The sequence below is a fragment of the Loxodonta africana genome, chromosome 2, assembly GCF_030014295.1.
Source record: "Loxodonta africana isolate mLoxAfr1 chromosome 2, mLoxAfr1.hap2, whole genome shotgun sequence".
NCBI lineage: Eukaryota > Metazoa > Chordata > Mammalia > Proboscidea > Elephantidae > Loxodonta > Loxodonta africana.
This window is the reverse complement of record NC_087343.1, coordinates 81,879,865-81,896,903: the sequence shown is the minus strand read 5'-3', so window position 1 is coordinate 81,896,903 and position 17,039 is coordinate 81,879,865. Positions and strand designations below refer to the sequence as shown.

Below are 17,039 nucleotides of genomic sequence, written 5' to 3'. Positions count from 1 at the left end.
TGAGTATTTGTTATGTGCAAGGCAATGTTGGACACTATAAAGGATATGAAAATGTATATAACATTTTTTGGCACACCGTGTAAGTTATACAGTTAAAATAGTGCCCTCAATGTAAGGGTTATATGAAATTAACTAAATCATCTGAGAGAAGGGAGGGGAGGAGGGAGTGTGTGTGTGTGAGAGAGAGTGAGAGACAGTGTGTGTGTGTGTGTGTGTGTGTGTGTGTGTATGAAGCATCATTGTGTCATTCCTGGTTTTCAGAAAAGGGGGAGGAGGATACCTAACAGTTCAATGTTAGGCACTGCTAGATATTATATCCACTTTCCTTTAATCCTCATAACAATAAGATGGGCATTATTAATTCATTTTACAAATGAAGAAACTGAGGCTCAGAAAGATGAAATCTTTCTGAGTAGGCGAAACACAGCCCGTCCTAGAGGCAAGGAGAACTACTAAACAAATAGCCCAGAGTCTGACTATGCAGTAGTGGCTGGAAGCCACCAACAGGGAGAGGATGTGTTAGTTGAATTCTTGCAGGAACCAGAAGTTTAAATCTTTCATAGTAGACGAGCTTCCCTTTGATAATCAGAGAATTTCAGATCTTTCTACATGTAGAAACCACCAGCTCCATTTTAAGGATGATGAAACCAAGGGTCAGACAGTTGGGAGTCTTGCCCAAGGTCTGAGGTGAGTGAGTGTGGAGCAGGAGTGGGACTCAGGACTCCTGGCTCCCAGGCCAGGGCCCAGCCACATTTTCTGGTTATACTGTCATCAATTACTGCAAAGAAAGGGAAGATCGAATATGGCTGAACAATAACATGTCTCCACAGGACTTTTAGATACTCTCTATTTGGGGTTTATCTACACTTCATTGTCTCTAACCAGGAAAAGAAAACCAGGCTGAGGAAAAGAAAAGATTTTAATAGAAAAGATTGCCATGAATGAACATTAAAGGAATTTTCAGGGGATTCTGTTTTTCTTCTGGCTCTACAGCCTTCCTAAATCAGCACTCAGCTTTTAGCAATTCAGGTTCTGGGGTGGTGAACGTTCACTGAGACTTCTTCAGAGCTATTTACAGACTTGAACCCACAAATGGCTAAGTATAAAAAAAAAAATAGAAGAGTTAAATTGAGGTATTCTCACCTGTCTGAGAATTGTCTCCTGAATCACGATGAATCTTGTGAATCTAAAGTGGTTCAAAAATTTGACAAAACAAGAGAAAGAGATTTTAAACACAGTATTAGCTACATTCCTAGCCAAGCAATTTAGTTAAAAAGCTCGGAAGGCTCCAAGAAGGCAAGAAGCTGCATAGACAGTGTGAAGAGATGAAAGGTGTGCAGTAAGCGATGTGCCACAGATGCTGTGTTACTTTCGGGCACTTGTACAACGGCTGAGCCCTAGAGCAGGAAGGTACCCAGGGGTGAACTTTCTATGCAGGACATCTAAACCTCTAGTCAGCTATTTTCATTTTTGACAGTCTGCAGAAATACAGAAAAACAAATGTTATAACTAAATTTAAGTTTTAAAAGGTAATATATACACTGTTTAGTATGTTTCAAATGTTATAACATTTTTCTCTAATGTCGAAATATCCTGAATTTAAGTCTGTTGTTGTTGTGTGCCGTTGAGTCGATTCCGACTCATAGTGACCCTATAGGATGGAGTAGAACTGCCTCATGGGGTTTCCAAGAGTGGCTGGTGGACTCAAACTGCTGACCTTTCGGTCAGCAGCCTGAGCTCTTAACCAGTTCACCATCGGGGCTCCAAATTTAAGTCTTAGGATTTAAAAAATGTTTCTTCATAATGGGACCTAAAGTTTAGACAGTTTAACACCTAGTTCTTTAAATGGTGCTCTGGTGGTGCAATGGTTAAGACCTCAGCTGTTAACCAAAAGGTGGGCAGTTCGAATCTGCCAGCCGCTCCTTGGAAATCGTATTGGGCAATTCTACTCTGTCCTATAGGGTCACTATGAGTCAGAATCAACTCAAAAGCAATGGACTTGGGTTCAACAAATGTCTGTTAAATGATGAAATGAAGTCATTAACACAGAAATATGCTTTCTTTGGAGTTTGGCATTTTTTGTGTTCATCACTGACCAAGCCACTGTTATCGGAGTGCATTTAACTTGACCACGCTTCTAATTGTGGTGTTCCGCTGCTAAATACACCCACTTCCAGTTGCTTAAACAAGCATGTGGATGGCATTGAGTTACCATGAAAAACAAGGCAGGCGAGTGTGGAGGATTCTTTATGAATAAAGATTAGTATGGCTTAGTAACACCAACTCTTACAGCCAGAAATTCCACTTATGTATCTGAAAATGTCCTAGCTTGATATAACCACTGAAAAATAATCCTGTAAAACTGACGTATTAAAATAGGGGTTTTCTATGAATTGTTCTGCTTAGTCCATTCCACAATTACATGACCAACCTGTGTGATATCTTGGTCATAATCTGACTAATGGCTGTGACTCAATTTATCCCATAATTATGGGGCATTTTTATTTCTTCTGTGAACAAATGGTTTATGTTTCAGGAATAAAGATCATTTGCTACTAAGCTACTGAGTGCAGGATGAATTTTTTTAAATAGAATTAAAAATATATTTTATTGTGTTTTAGATAGAAGTTTACAGAGCAAATTAGTTTCCCATTCAACAAATTGTACACTGAGTGTTCTGTGACATTGGCTGCCATCCCCACGATGTGTCAACACTCCCCATTTCAGCCCTGGGTTTCCCGTTCTCTTTAGTCTGTCCTACCCCTTCCTGCCTTCTCATCTTTACTTTTGGGCAAATCTTGCCCTTTTGGTGTTGTATAATTGTGTGTTCTACAGCGTACATTCTTTTCGGGTGTTACTGTTTATTTTATAGGCCTGTCTATTGCTTGGCTGGAAGGCGGTTTCTGGGAATGGCTGCATTTCCAAGTCAGAGTGATGTCTTAGGGCCATGGTCTTAGGGGTTCCTCCAGCCTCTATCAGGGCAGTAAGTCTGGTCTTTTTTTTTTATATATAAATTTGTTTTTTTGTTCTATATTTTTCTCCCGTTCTGCCTGGGCCCCTCTATTGTGATCCTGGTCACAGCAATTGGTAGTAGTAGCCAGGCACCATCTAGTCTTTCTGGTCTCAAGGTCTTGTAGGTTGTGGTACATGTGGTCCATTAGTCCTTTGGACTAATTGCTCCCTTGAATTTTTGGTTTTCTTCACTCTCCCTTCCTCTGGACAGGAAGAAACCACTAGATGTCTCTTAGACAGCCACTCACAAGCTTTTAAGACGCTACTCACCAAAGAAGAATGTAGAACACTGTTTTTACGCACTATGTTATGCCAACTGATGTAGATGTCCCCCGAGTCATGGTCTTTAGCCTTCAAGCCTAGTATCTTTGTCCTGGTAGGTGTCTGGTTGTGCATAAGTAGTTTCCAGGACTGTGCCCCTTGTGTATTCTTTTGTCCATATTGGTATACATGCAACATCTACAAATATATATGTAGACAGATCCACAACTTAACCTAAATCTGCAGTTGGGTAAGCTCCTTCACACCCTCCCATGCCTCTTTAGCATACCTATCTACCATGTATCCTTTCATAAATTACTGTTTAATACTGTTGTTGTAGGATTGCCTATGTTATAGTAATTGCCGTAGTTGCGCTTTGTTCTTGTGCTCCTTTCAGTGTCTTCCTTTGCCTTTCTCATGTTGTGCTGACTCTCATATATTTTACTGCCTTTCCGTTTGCCCGTATCAACATGTGTCTTCTATTTAGTAATATAACCCTCCCCCCTTTTCCCTGGTAACCATTAAATAATTTTTTTCCTTTATGTAAATCTTTTCTTTAATAATAGTGGTCTCATACAATATTTGTCCTTTTGTGATTGGCTTTTTTCACTCTGTATAATTCATCTGTGTTGTGAGATATTTCATGGATTCATCTTTATTCTTTATCATTGCGTTATATTCCACTGTGTGTATGTACCAGTTTATCTATTTATCTATTGATAGGCATGCAGTATAAATTTTTGATACTATAACCAAATGAATAAAACTTCTGCCTTGCAAATTGTTTTCTCAGCTTTAGCTCAGAAGCAAGTGACCCTTAAATACTTAGCTTTTCTCTCTGAATCACAATACATCCCTCCTTTAGGAATGAAGTCCCATGGCTTCCTAGATTACACACACACACACAAATTCTTATCTTTCATCAGCCCCCACGGCCAGATGATTGAGCTGTAGGGCTCCTCAGCCTTCCAGGTGAACTATGTGTTCTATCTAGCGTGGAGGCAGATGAAATACAAGGTGAAGTAGGTATACAGGCCAACCCTGCCTTCGGGAAGGAAATGTGCGCCTGCCATGAAGAGGGAGGAGAGAGCAGCAGGGAGAAGGGAGATAGATGGCAGGTACCATTTCCATATGCTGAGGTGGCCCTCCTCTGTATTTTTCCACATATGATGTTACCTTTGGCACTTTCTAAGCTGAATGCTCCCCCTCCTTCCAGCCCCTGCCACCCCCAAATTGGCTCATCTACCTCTGATGGGCTTTCTCCACTCTTACTGAGAGCACCAGAGCCTGGAGATACTCCTCGACCATCACTTGCTTTACAAGCAGAGATTCTGTGGAGCTGTGTCAGCATCTGTTACTGAAGACCCTATTTTCATGGTCACTTCATAATCCTCCTCAGCAAGAACAGTGCCTAAGGACCTTTGCCAGACATACCCCAGCAGTGCTAGGTTTTTATTGAAGCTTTCTGGCTCCGATTATCTATGTGCCTATTATAAATACCCCATTTTACAACTAAAGATTTACTTCGATGACAACATTCTTGAATTAGAATTTTCTTTTGAAGGTCTAAATTCACCAGTCATAATTATAACTCTTTATGAATTATTCTACTAAAGTTATTTTCCTCATAATTCTTAATTAAGCCCACTGAGAAAATAAACAGGGTATTAGTGGTTTTGTAGTGGTTTTGTAGTTTAGTATTCCCCGGTGTGGGTAGCCACAGGAGGCTTGTGGGCTGGAGGACTGTTGAGAGAGTGGGTCTCTTGAATGTGGAAGGTCTTAAGGATAAGCTTTACCCAGTGATGATAACAGCTATCTCTTACGTGCTTCCCAAGTGCTAGCAACTTTACATTTGTAATCTCTAATTATTACAACACCTTACAAGGGAGAAAGTGTCCTCTTTTCTTTTGATAGACAAGGAAGCTATGGTTTAGAGGGGTTAAGTAACTTGCCTAAGCCACACAGCTAGGCTGTAGCAGAGCCCAATTTCAAGCGGTGGTCTCTCTTAGCTCCAAAGCCGTTTCCTCTTAATTATACTGCTTGCTACAATGTGGCCCCGGGAGGAAAGCCCTAGGCCCAGGCTTTTAAAAGGGGATATGTCTGAGAACACATCCCTGGATCAGTGTAGGCCATCTTTCTGGAAATATAATTTTCCTCTAAATTTTGGGGAAGGTTTGAATCTCTGTTATCAAAAGGTTTTGTCACATGCATGTTACTGCAAAGATAAAAAAAAAAAAAAGGGGAAGACCAAATGTCCCTGTGTCAATCAATCTCTCTGTTGTATGGGTTTTTGCTGGATTTTCCTTTCGTGAAAGCTTTAAGTGCAGAGTATTTTATGTACAGCAGTGACTGGGGATTTTGACCTTGTGTGTTACTGCGGAACCTGGAGGCTTTAGTACTACAGTTTCTGCAACGCGAATACCACTGTCCTTGGCCTAGGAAGCTCTTGCCGGAGCTCAAAGCTGGGATGTCTCAGCAAGTCCTTGTAAACTGAAAGTTTGTTCTTTGGGGAAAAAAAGTAATAGTTTCAAACCTTTAATTATTAAAAATACTACAGGTCCCCATAATCTTGCTGCCCTCTGCTCAAACACTTTGTTTAAAAACACCTGATTATGCTTGACTCTAAGAAGCACTAGAAATTCCCTCTCTCTCTCTCTGTATGTGTAAGATTTCAGGGTCATTTGTTTGTTTTCCTCTTAAAGAATAATCGTTAAAAAAAAGTATAAAATTCAGAAGACTGAGAACACCAAATTTTGTTAAGGATGTGGGACAACTGGGACTCTCATACGTTGTTGGTGTGAGTACAAAATTGTGCAACCACTTTGAAAAAAGGTCTGGCAGTTTCTTGTAGAACTAAATATACACATACCCTATAACCCAACAGTTTCACTCCCGAGGCTTTACCCAAGACAAATGAAAGAATAGATACACAAAAAGAATTGTCCAAGAATGTTCAAAACAGCCAAGGAGTTCAATAGGAAAAGTACACTCCGATCGACTAAAATAACAGAATGCTATTCGGCAACAAAAAAGAAAAAATTACTGGTACATATAACATGGAAGAATCTTGGAAATACGATGAGTGAAAGAAGCCAGACACAAAAGAATACACTGTATGAAGCTCCAAAAAGTGCAAAAACTAATCTATAATTCAAAACAGAGGTTGCCTCCAGGGGTGGGAAGGATGGGAGTAGAGGCAGGGTTAGACTGGGAAGGAGGCTGAGGGAACTTCTGGGATGAAAAGGTTCTGTATCTTGATAGGGTGGTGGTTACAGGGGTGCATGCATTTGTCAAAACTCAAGGAATGGTGCACTTAAGATTTGTGGATTTCACTGTATGTCAATTTCACCTAAAAAAACAAAAACTGAAAATGAACATTAAACTCTTCTTAATGATATGCATGATTACGTGACATTAGCGGCATGTAAAAAAAGTTCAGCAAATATAAATAAGTCCATAAGAGACTAAGATTAACCAGGTTTATACCTATAGCTTGTGCTGAAAACAACGCTACTAATGATTTGGCCATCATATAGATTTTTGTTGATTATACAAAGGCCAATATTGATGTCTCTAAAGACATTACACTTTACAAAGTGTTTCATGGTAAAATACTGATAAATAAATTTACCCTAAAATGTGAGTTTTTAAACAAGCAAATATAGTATTGACTCAAAAAATGTATCCACAAATGCAGCTGGGGCTAAATCTATGGCAGGCAAAAGAGTTGGTGTGATAGTGAAAAATCAAGGTCATCAAATACCTGAATGGACCTTTGCCCCTGAAACAGTTCTCCGAGAACGCTGCACCACCCACAGATTCTTTCTTACATTTGTCAACGTATTCAGTGGAGTGGTAAAAATGGCAGATAGTATTTAAAAACCAAAAAGACTGTTCATACACACACATTTGCAAGGAAATGGAAGTGCCTTTGAACTATTTCTTGATGATATAGAAAAGGGCTGGCTTTGATGAAAGGACTCTGGTATTCCAATCAAAGTTTTTGAATTCAGTTTATATTGTGGTGTTGTTTTTGTGTTCTCCCTTCCTAAATTGTTATGAAATGGGATAAAAATTTGGTTAAGGTAAAGGAAAGTATTAATCACTTAAATAATAAGTGTGGCTTACAAAGTTGACTTATTAAACAATCTTTTTTTTAAGACTGAACATTCTTACCAACGACTATAGGGCAAAACTGTGAGGGCTTTAGTGTATACGACAAGATCGCTGCGATGAAATGGAGTCTGAACGCTAGATGAAGATTTTTGATCATCGGAACTGAGTCATTTGAGACCTCCTTCCCCTCATTTACATGTAATGAAAATGACAATGTAAGTGGTATAATACCAAATATCTTTGATCATCTTTTTTTACTGAAAATACTTTGATGAATATTTCCTTGGAAATGATGGACAGATCAAAGATCTTTTCCATCTGCTTTAATTTCAAAAACCACTTGGAGGTACAGTCCTCAAAATCTCCACCCAAGCAGCCCCACAACACTGGAACAAACCACCTCCTATTCTCAATGACTACCTTTACATAGCTTCTAATGCCATGGACCTACCATCTGTCTGTCTGTCATTCTGTGGTATTCTGTGTGTCGCTATGATGCTGGAAGTTATGCCAACAGTATTTCAAATACCAGCAGGGCCACCCATGGTAGACAGGCTTCAGTGGAGCTTCCAGACTAAGACAGACTAGAAAGAAAGGCCTAGTGATCTAATTTCAAAAATTATCCAGTGAAAACCCTATGGGTCACAACAGAATATTGTCCAATATAGTGCTAGAAGATGAGTCCCCTAGGTTGAAAGTCACTCAAAATGCACCTTGGCCACAACAATGGACTCCAGTACACCAAGGATCATGAAGATGGTGCAGACTAGGCAAAGTTTTGTTCTGTTGTACATGGGATCACCATGAGTCAGAGCCAACTTGACGGCAGCTAACAACAAAGCCATGGACAAGCTGTTGCTGTTTATTTCCATGAATTGAGAGTATGGGTTTTCAACATACCGTCACACTAAGACAGAGAGGAGAAATTGTGTGGATGCTGTTTCCGATATCTGGTGTCAGATTTCTTCAGTAAATTTTACAAATCTTATAGACTCAGTACAACAGCATTTCTCCCCTTTTATCCTGATTAGGTAAAATAATTAAAAATGTATATCAAACCAACATCAATTGGTTTGATATAAATGGAAATGCTTATGAATTCTTCGGATTACACAAGAATAAAAAAGAAAAATCCCAAGTTGTTTTTTTTTTCCCCCCAGGACAACTGCTTTATGCTAGACAAATATAAGCTTATCCTTCTCTGCTTTTAGGTATTTTCTTGGAAGAGTTTAAGCATCACTCTCCTATACAATGACAGATCTAGCATGTTCAGCCCATCACTGATATTCCTTGGTCAAAATATCTTTTACCTCCAGTGCTAGTGTGCACTGGCCTTTACGCATTTTCAAGAGCCTTTTTTTTTTTTTTTACAAAGGAGCACTCTTGTTATTTAGCCCAGTAATAATCACTCTTTGTCTCCTTATTAAAAAAAAAAACTTAAGGAAGATAACATTCTATTTTCTTTTTTAATGGCTTTCAAATACCTGAAATGTAACAACCACTTTGCTCCTAACCTAACAAACACTGAGTTTTCTAACATGGAAATATATCAGTGGTTCTCAAAGTTTAGCATGCATCAGCATCTCATCTGGAGGGTGTGCTAAAACACACATTGTTGGACTTCATCCCCAGAGGTTCTGCTTCAGTAGGTCTGGGAAGGGCCAGTGAATGTGCAGGTCTAACAAGTTTACAGGTGAGGCTGAGGCTGCAGGTCCAGGGATCATACTAGGATACATGATGCCCTGCTACTCAGAGTGCACACAGTCTGTGGACCAGCAGCACTGACAACATGTGGGAGCTTGTTCAGGCTCACGTCAGACTTACTGAATTGGAATCTACATTTTGGCATTTAATCCTCAGGTGATTAGCATGTACATTAAAGCTTGAGATGTACGGATAAAGTGGAAAGATCATAGGTTTTGGCAACAGACTGCACTGGCTTCATCCTTTTTTTTTTTTTTCTTAATAATGCACGTAACGTTATTACAATAGGATATGTATTATGTATGCATGTATGTATATATGTGTATAAATATATGTATGCATGTATATATATATATCCTGTTGCTGTCGATTCTGACTCATTGATCCTACAAGACAGAGGAGAACTGCCCCATAGGGTTTCCAAGGAGTGGCTGGTAGATTCGATAACCACTTCGCCACCAAGGCTCCCAGATATATATATATATATATATATATATATATATATATATATATATATATACACACACACACATATATGTGTGTGTGTGTATAATTCAGGGGGGACATGCTCAGAATTTTTGACATGAATTTATTTTTAAGTCCCCATCTCCCTTCCCCTCAGTACCTGGTAACCACTAATCTTATTTTATCTCAATAGATTTGCCTATTTTAGATATTTCATCTAAATATTCTAGATAGTGCTACAAAAGTCCTTTTTAAAGTATTAAAAAGAAAAATGTCACTTTGAGGACTACGGTGTGCCTGACCCAAGCCACAGTATCTTCAATTACCTCCTGTGCGTGCGAAAGTTGGACAATGAGTAAGGAAGATTGAAGAAGAACTGACGTCTTTGAATTATGGCGTTGGCAAAGAATCCTGAATACACCATGGACTTCCAGAAGAATGAACAGATCTGTCTTGGAAGAAGTACAGCCAGAATGTTCCCTAGAAGAGAGGATGGTAAGACTTTGTCTCACATACTTTGGGCATGTTATCAGGAGGGACCAGTCCCTGGAGAAGGACATCATGTTTGGTAAAGTACAGGGCCAGCAAAAAAGAGGAAGACTCTCAACAAGATGGACTGACATTGTGGCTGCAACACTGGGCTCAAGTATAGGAACAATTATGAGGATGGCCACAGGACTGGGCAGTGTTTTGTTCTGTTTTACATAGGGTTGCTATGAGTTGGAACTGACTCGATGTCACCTAACAAGGTATTTCATACAAGTGGGATCATATTTGTTTATCATGCCTGGCTTATTTCATTTAGCATATTTTCAAGGTTCGTTCATGTGGCAGCATGTATCAGAACTTCATAACTCTTTATAGATTAATATTACTCCATTGTATGCATATAAAGGAGCCCTGATGGTGCACTGGTTAAAGTGCTCGGCTGCCAACCAAAAGGTCAGCAGTACAAATCCACCAAGCTGCTCCATAGGAGAAAGATATGGCAGTCTGCTTCTGTAAAGATTTACAGTCATGGAAACCCTGTGGGGCAGTTCTACTGTCCTATAGGGCCACTATGAGCCGGAACAGACTCAATAGCAGTGTGTTTGTTTGTTTTTGGATGTGCATATACCTCGTTTTGTTTATCTGCTCATCCGTTGATGGGCAGTTGGGTTGTTTACGCCTTTTGGCTGTTATGAATAATGCTGCACTAAAATTTGGTGTAGAGTAGAGGGTCAGAGACGAAGAGGAAAACCTTCAATGAGATGGACTGACAGAGTGGCTGTAACAATGGGTTCGAGCATAACAATAATTGTAAAGATGGCGCAGGACTGGGCAGTGTTTTGTTCTGTTGTGCATAAGGTCGCTATGAATTGGAACCGAGTCGACTGCACCTAACAACAACAAACATTAGTGTACAAGTATCTGTTTGAGTCCCTGCTTTCATTTCTTTTGGGTATATACCTAGGACTAGAATTGCTGGGTCATATGATAATTCCATGTCGACTTCCTGAGTAACCACCAAACTGTTTCCCACAGGCTGTACCATTTCACAATCCCACAATTGGATGAGGGTTCTTTCTCTAAATCCTTGCCATTATTTATTTTCCATTTTTCTGATAATAACTGTCCTAATTGGGGTGAAGTATCTCATTGTGGTTTTGATATGTCCCTGATAACTAATGACATTGAGCAACTTTTCATATGCTTCTTGGCCATTTGTATATGTTCTTTGGTGAAATGTCTATTCACGTCTTCTGTCCATTTTTTTTAAATTGGGTTGTTTGTCTTCCTGCTGCTAAGTTTTAGTTCTTTACATATTATTGATTTTAACCATTATCAGATATATAGTTACTAAATATTTCCTTCCATTATGTAGGCTGTCTCTTTGTTGATAAAGTTCTTTGTTGCACAAGCTTTTAATTTTGATGACGTCTAATCTATGTATTTTGCCTTTTATTGCTCATGTCATCTCTCAGAATTCATTAGTGAAAGCTAGGTATTACTCCCATGTTTTGTTCTATGTTTTAGTTCTTGCATTTAGGTTGCTGATCCATTTTGAGTTAGTTTTGGCATATGGCATATGGTATGAGGTATGGGTCCAACTAAGTTATTTTGCATTTGGAGATTCAGTTGTCCAAGCACCATTTATTGAAGAGACTATTCTTTCCCCCACTGAGTGAATTTAGTACCATTGTCAAAAAATCAATTGACTGTAGATGGATGGATTTATTTCTGGATACTCAATTCTATTCCGTTGGTCTATATGTCTATCTTTATACCAGTACTACACTCTTTATACCAGTACTACACTCTTTTGATTATTGTACCTTTGCAGTGCATTTTGAAATTGGGAAGTGTGAGTCTTCCTACTGCTTTTGTTTTCAAGGCTGACTTGGCTATTTGGGGTCTCTTTCAATTCCATATGAATTTGAGGTTTGGCTTTTCCATTTCTGCAAAAGCAACTGTTGGAATTTTGATAGGTATTGCATTGACTCTATAGGTTGCTTTAGGTAGTACTGTCATCTTAATATTATTAAGTTTTCCAACCCATAAACACAGACTGTCTTCTCATTTATTTAGGTCTTTTAAAACTTCTTGTAAAGTCTCCAGGTGGTGCAAATGGTTAAGTGCTCGACTGTTAGCCAAAAGATTGGTAGTTTGAATCCACTCAGAGGTGCCTATGAAGACAGGCCTGGCAATCTGCTTCTGAAAGGTCATAGCCTTGAAAACCCTATGGAGTAGTTCTACCCTGTACACAATGGATAACCATGAGTTAGAAGTGATTCAACAACTAACAAGAACAATTTTTTTTTTTTTAGAAATTTTCTTTGCAGATACCATAAGGATTATATTTACCCTTCTAAATTTATAACAACCTAGTTTAAATTGACATCAACTTAATTTCAATCGTATGAATGCTGATGTCACAAATTTTATCTTTATACAGTATGTGCCCAATGTTGTTGTTGTTGTTAGGTGCCGTTGAGTCAGCTCCGACTCATAGCGACCCCATGCACAACAGAACGAAACACTGCCCAGTCCTGCACCATGTGTCTGTCAGTTTGTTGTACTGTGGGGGCTTGTGTGTTGCTGTGATGCTGGAAGCTATGCCACCAGTATTCAGATACCAGCAGGGTCACCCATGGAGGACAGGTTTCAGCTGAGCTTCCAGACTAAGACAGACTAGGAAGAAGGACCTGGCAGTCTACTTCTGAAAAGCATTAGCCAGTGAAAACCTTATGAATAGCAGCAGAACATGTGCCCAATATCGTATATTTATATTTATTATCTATACTTTTGTCTTTTATATCATGTGGACCATAACAAATATAATCAGAAACCAAAAATACAACAAAACTGACCTTTATACTTGCCCCTAGTATTACCTTTGTTGAAGGTCTTTATTTTATCATATAGCTTCATATGCTTATAAACTGGAGGGTGCCCATTAGCATTTCTTTTAGGACAAATCTTGTAGTAATGAACTTGCTCAGCTTTTGCTTATCTGAGAACGTCTTAATTTCAGCCTTATTTTTGAAGGGCAGTTTGGCCAGGTACAAGAATCTTGGATGATCGGATGAAGGGTTTTAAAAAAATTTTTTTTTTTCTTTCAGTATTTTGAATATATCATCCCACTGCCTTCTCACATGGTTTCCGAGGAAAATCAACACTTAGTCTTATTGGGTCTCCTTGTAAATGACCATTTGCTTTTCTTGTACTGCTTTCAAGATTCTCTATCTTTGTTTTTCAACAGTTTGATTATAATGTGTCTTGGTGTAGCTCTCCTTGGGTTTATCCTACTTGGAGTTCATTGAGCTTCTTGTAAGTGCAAATTTATATCTTTCATCAAATTTGGAAAGTTTTTGGCCATTTTTTCTTTGAATATTCTTTCTGCCCCTTTCTCCTTCCATATTGGTCCAGTTTCCTAAAGGGTAAATGGGGGCCAATACCTACTTTCTAGGATCTAAGAGGATCAAATGAAATATATGTGTGCAAAATGCCTAGCCTATTAGCTCTCAAACTCAGCTTTATATCTGAATCTCTTGGAGGGCTTGTTAAACCATTGCTGGGCCCTGGGCCTAAGCTTTCTGATTCAGTAGGTCTGGGGTGGAGTCTGAGAATCTGTATTTCTAACAAGTTACTAGGTGAGGCAAAGGATGCTAGCCCAGCGGCCATATTTTTTTTTAAAGAATCACTGTCCTAGCCTATAGTGGGTGCCCAGATAATCCTGGTTCTCTATGCCTTCTTTTTCATGGGTGTATTACGTTTGTTGAGAAGTTATTCACATTCAATGATGTTTACACTGCTTGCTATTATAGAACTGATTTTAGTTTACAGGAATCATTTCCTTTAAAGCTTGATATTGAGCATACATGGTGTGCTCTGCTGAGGGCTTTGTACATAAACGGCACATTTGTGTTTCTTATTCGTATGTTGTTACTCCTCCAACATATGTCCCCTCACTGCTCTGTGACAAAGACAGTCTTATATATAAATAGCTTCAGAAATAAATTTCCCTTTGCTTAAAGTTTCTTGTTCTTAAAGAATTGTCAATGACTGATGTCACTTTTGCTACACACTTTGAAATGTAAACTCATACGCCTGCTAGATTTTGTCAAGAGAATAAGGGAATTGCAAGATCTAACATTTTTCCACTCCTGTTCTACTAGCACTCAACAGAGAGTCATTAAACTACTTAATGACACCAGGGCTTCATTTACACTCCTATTAGTATAAGATAGAAGTGATCACCAGGACCAGGGCTTAATACATCAGGCCACTTGAGAGCTAATGCAGAGGCAGGGACAGCACAAAGGAAAAATTAGTAATAATAAGAGAGCAGAAGAGTAAAACAGTTTTATCATTGTGTGTCGTGAGGTTCTGAAAATGCTGTTCATTAGAATGTTCATTTACATTTTGTGAACAATCACTCCCGGGAGAAAACAGGTATCTCTAATTGATACCTCATCTTCCAGTTCAACTCAAGAACTATTTATTGGGCCTGTGAGGCAAAGATGATTAGGACCCAATCCCTGCTTTCAAAGGATTTATTGTCTAAAAAAAAAAACCAAATCAGCTGCTGTCAAGAGGGTTCCAACTCATAGCAACCCTATAGGGCACAGTAGAACTGCTCTATAAGGTTTCCAAGGAAGAGTTGGTGGATTGAGCTGACAAACTGTTGGTTAGCAGCTGAGCTCTGACCCACTGTGCCACCAGGGCTCCTTATTGCCTATCAGGGGACACAAAACAAGCACTGTCACAATGAATTTATTATTTGTTGAGCATATATTTTGTGCCAGGCAATGTTTGGGTACTGAGGATGTGACTAAAAAATAAGTACTGAGGATGTGACGGAAGACAAAAAAGATTAAGCTTCTATTCTCAGGGAGCTACTTCAAAAGTACCAAAAGAGAGCACTTCCCAAAGGGTGGGATGCTGAGAGGTTCAAGAAACAAGTTTAGGGTATTCCTGAACCTGACACTAACCAAACTTGAATGACACAGTAAGAGTCATTTGCCCTTCAGTGTTTTCCCAAGCCTTCTGAATACATCAAGGAGAAAGTCTCAGGGTGGTGCTGGTGTCTTTAACACTAATGCTTGCTAAGGAAAAGAGGCTCAGGCTCAGAGCTTTTAGCCAATGCCGTCTAAAATTTAATATTATGTTTTTATCCTATTGTATTTAGTGTTACCTTATATTATGGCAAGTGATTTTGGTTTTCCATTTAGTTGTGATTATTATGGGGATATAAGCCTTTCTTCTGAAGTAAATCTAAGCTTTAAAAGTATCTCCTTCAGAAGAAAAATCTGAAATATGAATAAGCCAGGTGGTGCCTGGATAGGGCAACAATCTGGGAAACAGTCGTAAGAGATGTGTCCACTCCCAGCTCACCAGATGTACTGGCTATTCAGGGAGGGGAAATCATACCAGGTTGCAGGTTACGCTTCATGGGGGGAAGGACAGAGATGGGCCTCAAAGGATGGGTAGTACTTTTGGATGTAAGCAAGGCATGTACATAAAAGCCAAAAACCAAACCCACCGCCATCAAGTCGATTCTGACTCATGGCGACCCTATACTTAATGATGATAATGACACAATTGCCTTTGGCTACAGCACTGATCATAGTGAATAGAGGGAGCAGACTAGGGGTCTGCAATAGTTTAGCTACAGAACACTTTCTTTGAATTAACTCTTCCAAAATATAAAACAGGTAAAGCAGAGCTGTTTTAGTTCAAAGAGCAGGAGGGAGTGGATGTCTGGAGCCCCTAGTACTTGGCTCCTGCCTTCCTCTGAAGGAAGCCTAGAACTTCCCTTAACAGAAAGTCAAAGCAGATTTAGGCAAATCCCTTGATTTTAGAGATGAGTAAACTGATACTCAGCGAGGCTAAGTGTCTATCTGCGGTCATGCTGCTAGCAAGGGGCAGAACTGGTACCCACACAGAGAGGCTGTAGGAGCCAGACTGACCATCTAGCGGCTGGGTGAACATGAACAAGTTAATTAACCTTCTAAGTTTAATGTCTTCATGAGTAAAATGTGCAATACTGTCTGCATCACAGGACAGGTTTCATACCTAGCACAATACCTGCCACAGTTCACAGCAGCCATTATCATGTCCTAATTCTCAGCAATGCTCTTTGCACAGCCCTGCATTGCCTGTACCTCTGGTTTACGTGACGCTCCTTTGAATGCTGCAATTCTTTCTGATCCTAGGTCTTACGTCTGAAGGCTGGTGCCACCTGTTAAGACATACTAGTAAATGAGACCATTAACCTAATTTGGTCTAGAAATGTGCCTTCAGAAACAAAGGCCCAAGAAGGGCATTAAACAACACTCCTCTGCCCTGAAAAAGGGCATGAATCAACAAAAATGGATGAACCAAGAGGCATGCATAATTTCTTAAAAAATGTAGAAATCCCATGTGGCATGGACATATTTTTTTCCTTCCAGACACAATAAAACTAGTACCTGAGCTGAAGCAGGAGCATCATTACTAGAATGCAGCAACTTTCCCTTTTCAGTCAGTAACAGGTTCTGAGTGGAGCACTGTGATGAGAGGCTAGTCACAAGAAGACGTTAAAAGGGAACTTTAATATTCTAGGGTGGCCTGGCTGACCGAAGGGAGATGGGAGCAGATGGCAGCAAATGTAGTCATAACACACATTCTCACTTTAAACAGAGACATGAATTTATATTTCCTCTATCCTAGCTTTTCCGTTTTGCTGACTCTGGTACTATTATGCTGAAGATGAACCAGAACAAAACATCTGAAATTCCTGTCTGAAAGCAGCTGGAAACCCAAATGGATTTAAACTTTTAACATTTTTTGTTAAAGTTTTGGTCCAGAAAACTGTTTATTTGGGGTTCTTTAGACTGATTCACCTGTCTAACCTGATCCTGCCTGGGGCTGTCCATGTTGAGCCTTCATCACCAGCAAGGTCCAACAGCAGAACTCATACGTTTGGGTCTTCAGGCTCCCTCAAGTGATAAAAGCTA

The 17,039-nt window shown here is 39.4% G+C and overlaps 1 protein-coding gene across 10 annotated transcripts in view; it reads right to left on the bottom strand.

Moving 5' to 3' along the window:
• The window catches only part of PDE8B (phosphodiesterase 8B), a 263,697-nt gene that overhangs the window by 50,096 nt on the left and 196,562 nt on the right, over nucleotides 1–17,039 (bottom strand). For all 10 annotated transcript variants that reach the window (XM_010588229.3, XM_064273434.1, XM_064273415.1 and 7 more), the window contains one exon: nucleotides 1,144–1,186. In XM_010588229.3, coding sequence (XP_010586531.2) covers nucleotides 1,144–1,186 — 43 coding nt within the window. The remainder of the gene's footprint in view (nucleotides 1–1,143; nucleotides 1,187–17,039) is intronic.